At 36.4% G+C, this 13,336-nt stretch overlaps 1 protein-coding gene across 4 annotated transcripts in view; it reads left to right on the plus strand.

Annotated features, from left to right (window-relative positions):
• Nucleotides 1–13,154, plus strand: part of LOC123312166 (LIM/homeobox protein Lhx3) — a 39,025-nt gene extending 25,871 nt beyond the window's left edge. The window contains exons 1-7 of one of the 4 annotated variants that reach the window (XM_044896427.1): nt 7,958–8,118; nt 10,439–10,613; nt 11,160–11,362; nt 11,466–11,649; nt 11,714–11,865; nt 11,932–12,126; nt 12,313–13,154. In XM_044896427.1, the coding sequence (XP_044752362.1) occupies nt 8,022–8,118; nt 10,439–10,613; nt 11,160–11,362; nt 11,466–11,649; nt 11,714–11,865; nt 11,932–12,126; nt 12,313–12,464 (1,158 nt within the window). In that variant the 5' untranslated portion in view covers nt 7,958–8,021 and the 3' untranslated portion in view covers nt 12,465–13,154. Of the gene's footprint in view, nt 1–7,957; nt 8,119–10,438; nt 10,614–11,150; nt 11,363–11,465; nt 11,650–11,713; nt 11,866–11,931; nt 12,127–12,312 lie in introns of those variants that run through there. The other 3 variants (XM_044896426.1, XM_044896424.1, XM_044896425.1) reach the window with 3 other exon arrangements.
• Nucleotides 13,155–13,336: the final 182 nt, after the last annotated feature.

The raw sequence follows: 13,336 nt of genomic DNA on the forward strand, positions 1-13,336 counted from the left end.
GACAGTATCTACATGAAATTAGCAAACTATTTTTACAATTTCAAATTATCATTAAAAGTTAGCTGTGTACTTATTACGTAAATAAGGTACACTTTCTCGTTAAATATTGGCTTCGAGCACCAAATTCATTTTCAATATCCACACTGTAGCAGTTCACTGTTTGTGACAGACTTAAAAAAAAGTTAACAACGGATCTATTGCAGATTAGCAATGTGAATTGTCACCATCAAAATCGGCCAGAAAAAACTTTATAAGCCTATGTTCCACAAGCATTTTGGTTTAATTTCAAAAATAATTATTATAAAACTATCTGAATTCATCATCATCCTACTAGAGATCACAGGGTTCTACTGTGAGTAATGTAATCAAACTGTGTCTTGAAAGAGCGTTAGTCTATATTTGAACCACAGGTTAAGGAGTGAATGTGATACATATTCTAAAAGAGCAACTATTCGAAATTTACCAAAAATCTCGAAAATTCATCGATCTTGGTATAATTGTTCTGTCTTTACGAATTTTTATCCGACCCCATCTTTTTGGAAATTTTTCGTAGATCAAGTTTCTCCCAGAAAAATGAACGTAGATCTAAATGTGATACTTATTCTGAAAGAGCATCTCTTCTAGTAATAAATCTGAGAATTTCATCCATTTTGGAACAACCGTTCGGTCTTGAAGAATTTTTAACTGACCCCATATTTTTGGGAATTTTTCGAAGGTCAACTTGCGAGTAATTTATCTTCCAGGAAAATTATCGTAGATCTAAACGTGATACATATTCTGAAAGAGCAACTCTTCTAGTAACAAATCTGAGAATTTCATTCACCTCGGCATAACCTTTCGGTCTTGAGGAAGTTTTAACTGAACCCAACTTTTTGGGAATTTTTCGGTGGCCATCTTTAGAGTAATTTATCTTCCAGGTCTCTTAAGTCTGAAATAATTTAAATTTCCAACAAATACTAGGTATGAACTCCAGATTTAAACTGGACTAGCCTCAAGAATATCACACATGACTAAGAATATTTTTCATCGTATACAAGCCCACTGCAATTGAGAGGAGAAAATCCTGAGGCAGTACCAGCTCTGGGGGATGATACTGATATTGGGTAGTGTCCAAAACACAACTTGTTAATCAGGAACAGTTTGACCGTGACTATCCATTCCCAATATGGAATCGGTTCACGAGTAATGAATCGGTTTATGCAAATCCGAATTCGATTATGATTGAGGTTGTGACAACAAAAGTGGCGCAACTTGCCAAACCCGCAAATGCACACAGTCGAATCCACCCCGTATGGGCCATTCGCAAATAAAATTAGTATTCGATGCGGCCACAGTTTATAAATCATATTCGCGACTCGTTGGGCAGGCAAAATCGAATTAGCCTGTATGCAAAAAGAACGCGCTGAATTTTTCGAGTAGATTGTCACCAGATGGTCCGTTTTTCTATTCCATTTGAGCATTAGCACCCCCTTATCCGTCGCTGACACGACGGCAGTTGCGTCCAACGAGTGACTTTCATGGGGTGAGACTGGTCTAATTCACTAAAGCCTTTTATCGTCAACGATAATCGTCTATGATCTAGCTTTCATTCATCGAATCTCCACGCTCCATTTAAATATTTTATTTCGGCTTTTGGTGACTTTAGGTAATGCCTCGGGTAATGCCAGCAGTTGTTGGCATTTGGGCCATTCCAGTTCCTGATGGAACAGAGAACTGCAGATTCTCCCTTTCTGCGTGATTAAGCAGAGTTATAAAAGGGTGAACATTCATGAAGTTGAAGCTGGATTCAAATGAAGGAATTAGGCTTGGGATCATATTTGAAGCATGAATTTTTCTATTGAATTCCCGAAGAGTTTTCTAGTCTATTTCCGTTTTTATGATCTCTCTACAGCTTGTCCGAAAGACACAGAAATTTTTCAAAAATAATTTTTAAAAAAATGTCTATTAATCAATTTTTTTAAATGGATTGCCTTTAACTTCATTTTTGTTGGATTTCAAGCCACCAAACTTACCTTGTTTTTGGCACAGACGAATTTGAATGAATTAAATTTCCGCTCCACTCCACCTAATCTACTTCCGATTGAAAAAGCTAATTCAAATTAATATTCCTATTAAGAAACCACAAAACAATTGGATGATTGAGGTCGAAATCACCATTTTCGTGGGATATTTTTAAGAATCTAATCGTGCATTCGAATTTATCAAGTTAACCAGAGACTGTGAAGTCATCGTTTCATTACTTCCTCTTATAAATCTTCGAAACAGGAAAAACAAAATATGTATCGGTGAAAGAGGTCTGCAAATAGGAATTAAATAGTTTTTATTAATTGGTAATTTTCAAAATGATCTTTCAGTGTACTACTATATGACTGTATAGGTATAGAAATCTTGATATACAGTATATGTTTTTCCATCAATACTTTATTCCATGTGACCCTAGAAAAAGACCTTCTGGTTTGAAATAAAACCAATTGGTAATACTTTTTATTTCAAAGGATGAAAAGAAATAGGCCAAGAACCATTTCAATCGAAATATAAACCGAATTCGTTGAATTTTTCATTGATCTGTGGCTTGTTTTGTTATCATCTCTGGATCAATTTAATAGCGGATAGACTCATCCTTTCTTGAATGAACAAGTATACATACTTATTGCTGGCAGAAAAACTGTGTCACTTGTTTATTTTTCATCGAAGGAATTTCCTTTATTTCTTGAGTAGTCCCAAAGAACTATTCCACATTGCAGTAATTATGAAACAAATCACTCAGGAATGGAATTTAAACCCACAAAAGTAACCCAGTTTCGCAAATCGTAATGCAGTAAAATTCAAACTGGGTTGATCGTCCGATAACTCAAACTAATTAATTTTCAGTTACTTAAAAACGCATCGAGGAGTCCTGAAGGAGCTCTTTACGATGGGTCCCCTTTTAATACTGCTAATTACTTGAAAGTATGGCGATAATCCAGCCACTTTCGAATAAACGGGGTTAAAATCGTCTGCCACCGCATCCATGAATAAATAACTACATACTGGGGTACATTTGCCAAATGGACGGGATTATCCTCTGTCACCCTCCGAACAGTGGCGTAGGAAGAGAAGAGGGACCATCATATATGTTCCAAGTTCGTTCTGCGCCTCTCTACAGCTTCCAGAATTGAATGTAACATTGAGATATATCATCAGAATCCCATCAAACACTGGCCAAAATTCAAAAGCTATATATGCCAACGTAACAACCAATATTAATGTAGTTCTTGTGTTATCGACAGTTCTCACAAAAAAGTAAGTTCGTGATAAGCAACTTTAGGAACAATTCGCATTCGATTGTCGTAAAATACAATTCTCTCTTCTCAATGTTCAGGTTTTTCGTCAACTGATAATCTAATATATTTTGGCGTGGAAATCCTATCATTTCCGACCTTGTCTTCTCAGACCCTTCAGTTTTGATCGACCAGTTTTGAAAGTGGAGAGATTCGAAAATCATCACAAATCATTAGAGATCGATAAATGAATCTACTAGGTAATTAAGAGCGTAGAGAAAATATTCAAATATCTCGAAAAAGGATAATGAAATGATCTGTCTAACTTTCAGCTATTTTCTGATGAATACAAAACATCATTTTCGAAAAACTGATAGCCTCTATAATGAAACTTGTTTTATTAGAAAAACAATATTTATAATCAGATGATTCAAATGGTAGGTAAACTGATTCAAGGTTTCCAATAATTATACGTAATATACACGCCACTGTGTTCTCACCCTCTGGACCCATTATGCCATCTACCCTGTATCCGAAGCAAGTGGACCTGTACTGGGATACAAATAGCGAATAATAATATATCAATAAAATTTATGCGATGTAATAGAGGGACAGTCAATCTCTGTCAATTGGGTGGATTATTATTGCTGAATTGAATTTACACACTTTCACCCTCAAGAAATCCTTGCGGTAGGATTTGATCATTGAGAGGAGGAAGACATAGAACTATCACTTCTTTGCATGCCCGGAATACATGCTTCTATGCCCAAACAAGATCGAAGTTGTCCATATATTTGGTTAATTTTAACCTACAACTAATGAATCTACAAAATGAAGCACGAATAGAGTTATTCGACAGATTATTTTTGGATTTTTCAGGTGAAGATGATTATAAGCCTTTTGAACGTTTAGAAGTTTAGAGAAATAATCTCAATTGTGTGCTGAAAATTATCATCTTGAGTATAGGGTGTTTCTACAAAAAATGCCTTCAACAATTTCTTTAACTCTTTATTGAACTCCTAAGCTTTTGCTACCATGAGTCGATAACCAATCAAACACTTTACCCAAGGTATTGCATAAGGTTGAATTTGCCATCAACAATCTAACGATGTAAAAATATTCTGTGTGAATATACGGTGAAATAAAGGAACTAGTAGGCTGTTTCCGGTATAATCAGAAGCTGTAGACTAGAAATATTTGAGGTAGAACATTTGTAGTCTAAAACCTGAACATGCACATTTTTAGCACAAATTTGCTATGAATTGTCTAATAGGACTTCTGTCGTGGGACACCATGTATACCATATATGTTCTATTATTATAGCAAACCTCCACTCGTTGAAAATTGCCAAAACGAATAACTTTCTCGCAATCAATCTTCCTCCATCTTGAGAAATCATCAATATTTCAAGAATGAAGATCAAGCATGAGGAAAAACGCCAGTAGCCCTCTGAATTTTTCAGGGCGCTTAGCGCAGCTTCTGCCTGCACTGGAAGAAACAAAATCTCAATAGAAGTGAGAAACGGAAACGATTTTGGTCGGTCCACACAAAACAAACAGTGGGGCAGCAAAGGCAGAAGGGAAGGTTGGTTATTCATTATTCAAGCTCGAATCCACAAACATTCCCGGCTAGATTAGCTGATTTCGCTCTGATCCGTCGTTCTCTCTTGGGATGTTGATTGAAAGAAATTACGAAGGAAGAAAAAATCTCCCATTCCCTGTATACGGGGGAAGAAAAAGGAAATATACAAGAGAATGTAGAACTTCCTGCAAATTATGGAGCTGGCAATATTCAGCTTGCTATAGCCTTCGCGAAGAAGTCTCAACACACTTTTTGCTAATTGGCATGGAATGAGGATTCCTTTTTCTGCTTTCACGATGTTTTTCCTGATGAAATCAATAATCCGAAACGTCTTTCATACCCAACGATCAGCGATAGCTGATTGGCAGTTTTACTTCGGGTAATTTTCATCTCTGCTTCTTATTGGTTCGATGTTTTGGATTATTTATATAATGGTCGATTCGTCCATACCTCTACTATCTATATACGAATCTTCGTGACCTATTTCCACTATCTACATATCACCCATTATGTTTTTGACGTATATTCGGCCGGTATTTTAACAGAACGTTGTATTAAGCGATCAATTCACTATCAATTATTCATTGTAACATGGTCATGCATCATCGTATCGGAAGCAAACATCAATATTTCATTATACATCGGGGAGGAGCTTTATGGAAATAAATGATGGAATAGGTAGCTAAAAGTTCTGACGAAGGTTATTTGTGAATCCGATAGAAAATTTCTGGAAAGTAAGCCATGTTTTATTCGAGAAATTTGCCAAATATACACAGCTTGGAGGAAGACCAGAATTTATCAAACTTATATCATAATACTACTTATCAGAGATGATTGGTTGGGGTAATTCAAGAACCCTGATGGTTTATCATATGATATGGAAGTCTGGAGTCCTCCGTTTAGGCCTTGATTCTCGTATGTATTCCAGGAGAACCCTTAAGAGAAACTGGAAGGTCGTATCAATCGAAATTCAAACAGATAGTCAAATTTCAATCAGGTCACTGACAACAAACAGATGTAATTTATTCATTGTGAATAAATTAATACTGCATGGAAGGCAATGAAGTGTAACTCATGGGAACCAGGTCATTCTGGTATCAGAAGGATTGAATTGTATAGGACACTGTGGCTTAAAAAGCGCTTAAAGATTACATATTGAACAATTTTTCGAAAATTGGATTATTTCAGAGGAAATCCCACAGGGCAATTCACAAAGCGTAAACATCTGTGTACAAAGGACGTAGTAAACACAAGGTAAACCTGCATAGATTAATTTTAGATACCCTCGAAGAATGCTGGGCTTAAAGGGGTAAAAGTGATTAAATAACTTGCCATCACTTGCTCTGATTAGGTGCTTGAAATTCCCATTTTCTTGGGGAAGATTATAATGCAGAAGTTGGACAACCTATCTGAGATTCCCCTTGAGTTAGTATGCTCAAGGTGTTGTGATTATGATTATTGTTGTGTCCTTCAATGATGCACCTTTAGATCGGACCTGGTTTAATAAATTGTAATAAAAGGTACCAAATTGTAGTATGCTTCGGATTGACAGGGTGATTTGGTAGTTTTAAGAGTTTAAGAGCTTCAAAAGAGGTAAATTTTCTATTGAAGATGATGACCAATCGGGATGGCCAGTTTCTGTGTCAGTCCCCGAAAATATCGATGCAGTTCATGACATGATTTTATCAGACCGTCGAATTGGGCTAAAACGGATATCTGAAGCACTGAATATTTCATACGAACGCGTTCATCATATAGTTCACGTCAATTTGAATATGAGAAAAATTGCTGCAAAATGGATACCCAAATGTTTGAATGTTGACCAAAAGCGTGCAAGGGTGAAGCATCGCGTTCGATCTGTACTCGATTTGAAAACGATGTATAGTGTTCTTAAACCGAATTGTTACTATGGATGAAACTTGGATACATTTCTATGATCCAGAAACAAAGCAACAATCGATGGTATGGCGACACTCTGGTTCTCCAAGACCCAAGAAGTTCCGTGTCCAAAAATCTGCTGAAAAAGTTCTTGCCTCAGTTTTTTGGGATTGCCATGGAGTTATCATGATTGATTTTTGGATAAGGGTAGAACAATAACCGGAGATTACTATTCGACATTACTGACCACTCTACGGGAGAAAATTAAAGAGAAAACACTCGGAAAGCTATCCAAAGGTGTTTTGTTTTTGCAGGACAACGCTCCTGCACACAAATCCCATGTTGCCATGCAAAAAATTCGTGATTTAGGTAGGGTTTGAATTACCAGAACACCCTCCTTATTCAACAGATTTGGCTCCATCCGACTATCATCTCTTTCCTCAACTGAAAAAAAGTTTAAAAGGTCGTGAATTTTCTTCCAACGAGGAGGTACTAAAAGCTGTGGAGGTCTGGTTTGCAGAGCAAGTAGAAAATTTTTTTTTCGAAAGGTCTTGAGACGTTGAAGGTTCGCTGAAATAAATGTATCCAATTGAGAGGAGAATATGTTGAGTAATAAAATATTTTGACATTGAATTTTATTTGGTTCTATAGTAGGCTAAGAACTTTTCAATATATCCTCGTATATGTCGAGACTTCATCGAGCGTACAGAAAATTTTCTCACATAGTGAGGACTCCATCTATCTCCATCAACAGAAAAGAAATACAAGTCGGTGACAAATTTCGGGTAATGTACCCACGTGCAAATTTGACAGTGACAAACCCTACCACTGGCAAACCCATAACAATATACGTCTCCGCATCCAACGACGAGACGCCTGAAAAACCGAATGGCACACAAAAAAAACTCTAAAAAGCGCAACGCGGAAGAATTACATGAGGACCTGAAAAAACGGCACTGCAAGAAAAGCGGGCACAAAAGAAAAATACGTACAATAGGAAGGCGCGCTCGGGAACCCACTCAAGACTCGGGTTTGCGTAAGACAAGGGCGTCCAAATGGGAGGGGCCGTTGGAAACTGCCAATAGGGGGCACGCATACTGCACAAGGGTGAAATACTTATGAAGTAAATAGGGGTTCATCTATTGTGTCATCGCGGGGTGGGCGTACGACGTCGATATTATAGAAATTTGCGACGGCGCAATCCTTATATCTGGCCAGTATCGCACAGGACCTCGCCGAGGGCGTATGGACCGGGCTTTAGTTTGACGTTTGCATGCATGTTCAGTGTTTGGCGGTGCGAAAATGATCACTAGGTGTGCGGAGGACAAGGACGAGTTCAATATAGAGATGTTCAGGGTGCCACCGATATCTCTGGATCGGATACCGGAAGTGCTATTGTGTGAGTCTTTTGTTGGAGTATAAAGAAGTAGGAATGGCAATCTAATCGAATCCATCGATAGTTGTTTACTGAGAGATCATGATACCTTTGAATCCATTGAAGAAATAGAATTTCCTCATGTATTTACAACAAGATAATAAAATTCGAAGAAATCCTTTTGAAGGATCATGAAATTCTTAAAAAGATATATGTTTCGGAATCAACCCAAAAAATTAGGAATTCTTTAAATTTTCGAGCTTTCCAGCAGTGGTTTCACCTGACGTTTATTTCACAACTACGGTTCAAAGGAATATTTCAGACAAATTAGGTATACAGCGTGTCCCAAAACTAGTGAATCAAACGTCACACCACGATAGAGTAGACCAAATACTATTGAATGACACCAATATTAGTTCAGCGAAAATGTACCGTTTCCAAAATGATCAGAATTTTATGAAAAATCCTGAAGTTGACGATTTTCGAACTATTTTTTTCAATCACAGGGCCAGTTTGTGACAAAGAATAGCGATTTTGAATCATATAAATCCTAGATTATTGTTTTATCACACCTAATTAAAATTATTCCATGTAGTTAATCGAAAACCTAAGTAAAGGTCAATTAAAACAATTGTTTTTTCTACATAATTTTTATTACTCAGAATAAATCCCTTCTATAGGGGTTATAATATGGGCGAAAAACACTGTCCTTAATCACAAATTGGCCCTGTGATTAGAGAAATAGATCGAAAATCGGCAATTTCAGGTTAAGTTTTTTGGAAACGGTACATTTTCGCTCAATTAATGTTGGTGTCATTCGATAGTATTTGATCTACTCTATCGTGGTGTGACGTTTGATTCACTAGTTTTGGGACGTCCTGTATAATAAGTAATAAGTTGTTGAATTTTTATTTAAATTTATTACAACGAATTCCATTAAACTGGCTATTTCTGAGTTGCATAGGTTGCATATGTTGTTGTTGTTGGAAGGTTCAATCTAAAGCTACACCATCTACTAGTAACTTTTGGAGAAATTATAATAGAGAAATAGTTTTTGGACCAGAATTTATTACGAATCAGTTACAAATTGGTCATTGATTCACTCCCTAATTTAGACCACCCTACGAACAGTAAAATTTTTTCCCCAATCGAATAAATGATCATCAAGTAACAGTTAACATATAGGGTATTGCAATCAGATGTAATAAAATATTTGATTATGATAATCCAATCTTCTCAAATACGCTACCTATCTTAGAAAATTTTATATTGTGTGGGGACATCCTCAAAAAGTTGAATTCGTATTTGAATCAATGAATCGGCTGTTGTACTCCATTTGTAATAAATTCTGGTCCAATCCCCAGCTAACAGAATTACTTAAGAAGTTACCAGTAGTATTATATAGATCATACACCACTCATCAGGAATAACTTAGAAATGGCTAGTGTAATAAACGGACCTGGTGTGATTAATTTTAATAAAAATTTAACAAATTGTAGGTCTGCTATACCCTTAGCTATCACTTATCTCTGTATAAGATTGTATCTCATAGGTTTATCACTGTGAACATATATGATCAACTTTTATGGAATCATCCCAGTATATTGAATCAACAAGAAGGTATTGGCTTCTTTGTCAGAGCACCAAATTTAATAAGCAATTACAAAATGATATCGAAAACGTCAAGATTTGATCATACTGTGATGAATTTGGGGAGGAAACAGTTTTTCGGTCTTTCATTCGCTGGTTTTTTAAATTCAGCTCATGCGATAGTATCTTAATATCGGTTGAATCTTCGAATAATTGGAAACCTTATCGTTATATATTTTTTCATTTTGAATATCTCCCATTCTTTAATCCCTTCGGTTCAACCACTCAACTTACAAGAAACATAGGTAAGGATAAGACATTTCAGAAAAGAATGAAATCTGTCGAATACCCAAAAATTTTTGTTTTCAACCGTGTTATATTATTCCGAATCCATTATCTTATGCTACAGATTATATGCGAAACCTCATCCCTTGAGAAATAAATCCAATTGTAATACCTAATATAAAAAAAAATTTCTCCTTCATTTCATTTCTCGATTTTCAATCTGTAAAATCAGAGGAAGCCATAAGCTAGAAAGGTCTTTAACGAATAGCACTTCAATTCTATTTCATATTGAAAAGAAAAACGATGTAAATCGTACCTACATACTTCAAATAACTGAAATATTCATAATGTTACAGTAGGTGAAAAGCAAACACAGTTGATATCAGGCATAGCTACACCCTATTCTTACTGAAAAAATGTCGACACATAATGTGTAGGTATATTATGTACAATTTGTTTCTTTTTTCAGCTACTATACCAAAATGTGGGGGTTGTCATGAGCTCATCCTAGACAGATTCATATTGAAGGTAGCAGACAGAACGTGGCACTCAAAATGCCTTCAATGCAGCGAGTGTAGGATACAGTTGACAGATAAATGTTTCGCTAGGAACGGACAGCTTTATTGTAAAGATGATTTTTTTAAGTAAGTATCAGATTTTGTTATAAATGAAAAGAATATACTCTACTGAGGGAAATATAGTAATTTTCTATTCAATAGTTCTTTCAAAATCATGATAATAAATCAACAAATATCTACAAAAATCATAGATGATGAAATTTTTCATTAGTTAAGAGAGACCAAATATCTGTTTATAAAACAATTTTCAGTTGTTTTTGCCATTCATTATAGCATTTCTATACGAATCGAAGTAATCCAAAGTATGTGCTCTAAAGTCTTCACTCAATACAAAGAATCCAACAAAAAATTATTCAAAGTCACGTTTTCTTGTTTCTTAACATTTTGGTCCCATCCACTTGACATCAATTTCAAATTCAATAAAGTAAGGCAGCAATACTGCTTCCCAATTTCCCGCACTGCCAAATTAAAAAGAATCCTTTCGAATTGGAAAAGAACATGTTAGGTTTCTTCCGGCATGAGTCGAATATTAACATACTTAATGAGTAACGAAGTAGCTTAGTTCAGATGTAACAATGCAGCTCTTTTATTTGTTGCGTACTGTGGGTGCAGACGATTTGGAACGAAGTGTGCAAGCTGTGACCTCGGCATCCCTCCAACGCAGGTCGTAAGGAGGGCCCAGGACAGCGTCTACCACCTGCAGTGCTTCTCGTGCATCATCTGCTCCAGACAGCTGAACACAGGAGATGAGTTCTACCTGATGGAGGACAGAAAGCTGGTCTGCAAGCCCGACTACGAAGCTGCCAAGTCAAAAGGTACACACCCACAAACTTTTCCCAGAATTCAAAGCAATATTTTAATCCTGAAATGCTCTTCTAAAACTTGGTTACTAGTTCTTCAACCTCGCTAAATTTTCAGCTGCTGAGTGTTTGGACGGTGATCAACCAAACAAAAGGCCGCGAACGACAATAACCGCTAAACAATTAGAAACGTTAAAAAACGCCTACAACAATAGTCCAAAACCTGCCAGACATGTTAGAGAGCAACTGAGTCAAGACACAGGCCTAGATATGCGAGTGGTGCAAGTTTGGTTTCAAAATAGGTTAGTATAAGTAACTCTATCCCCACCTGTTCATTATATAACGAAGACATTTTCATTGAAATAGGAGAGCTAAAGAGAAAAGACTTAAGAAAGATGCAGGCAGAACAAGATGGAGCCAATATTTCCGTTCAATGAAAGGTGGCTCTTCACCAAGGCATGACAAACTTATCGATAAGGATGACATGAAAGTTGACTTGGACAGCTTTAGCCATCATGGTAAGACATGCTTTGCACTATTGAAATTGTTTTTGGTAGGAAATATTGAATTTAATCATTTTTCAGATCTCAGCGATGACAGTTATGGCACTGTAGTCAATATGGGTATGGATCAAGATGGTTCTTCGCCTCATAGTGTCATAGGAAGGCCTTCGTTTCTTCATGGAGGCTCATCACCTTCCTATCTACCAGGTCATACCCCACCACATGGTCATGACCACTTTCCCTACCCAGACCAATTGTCAGTATACACCGGCATAGGTGAGAAAACACATTCAGTGTAATCAATATGTCAGTAACATCAACTTTGTTGAAAAAACTACCGGATATTAATGATTGCCTTACTGACAACATTGACCGTTTTGCTTTCAATAACTTCTGAACTTCTTTAACTTTTGTGGGGCAGTAGATATACTTATTAATTTATATTATTATTTTTATTTATAGGACAAGGACCCCCCTCCGGAATGAACCTATCGCACAACATGCCCCTAGGAGCGGACACAGATCTGAGCAACGACAGCAGCCCCAGGGGGTACCCAGACTTTCCCCCAAGCCCTGACTCCTGGTTGGGGGAACCGTCCAGCGCCCATTACTGACCCCCACGAAGAAACTGGTCATCTGTGAACTCAAAATTGGACGTGATGTTGACACTCGTATATTCAAAGTTATATTTATGTGTCATTTTTCGTGTTGGTTTTGCTACAGTCAATTTCAAGTAACTGTTTACGTACAAACACGAGGATGTTTGGTTGTATGGCAGCATTTTGTACTTGGGAAATACGTCAATTGACAATTAGGTAGTGAGAAATTAGTTGGGGCTATAGATTTCATCTTTCAAGTATCAGGCGTCAGTTCCGAGTGATTAGAATGAGAAAAACGCAAGTGGAAATGTGAAAATTTAACTGTTAAACCATTAAAATATAATTTCGAAGAAACCTTGACAAAAAATGAAGATATAACAAAATAAAATAACTGATTGAGACGCACATACAGTATACCTACATATTATGAGCTTTTCTGCTTGGCCAAGTGAAAAACTATGGACGCCTGGTACTTGTTACCGAGTTTCCATCTATCAAACATCCATATATTACAAATCGAACTCAGAAGAGAATACTCATCGATGTTTTACACAATCGAGCACATGGCACAAGATTTTGAAATTGGCTGTGTCACTGAAAGCTGTGTACAGTACATATTCTAGTCAAAACGATTTACAAATATATTGTATGATAAAAGATATGTGTCCGTATAAGAAACTAGTCGTCAATTTATTATTATTTTTATTATGTATATTACAGATATTGTTTCTCGATTTATTTATTATTAAATTATTATGAATTTTATACAATATTTTTGCATCTTTACATACCACACATCCTTAAGCAGCGCATGGGAGCGTGAGAATATAAAAATCAAAATCAATTGAGATGGAAAATCCATTATAAGCAATTTTTCACCTCATTTC

Source organism: Coccinella septempunctata, chromosome 4 (assembly GCF_907165205.1).
Source record: "Coccinella septempunctata chromosome 4, icCocSept1.1, whole genome shotgun sequence".
Classification (NCBI taxonomy): Eukaryota; Metazoa; Arthropoda; class Insecta; order Coleoptera; family Coccinellidae; genus Coccinella; species Coccinella septempunctata.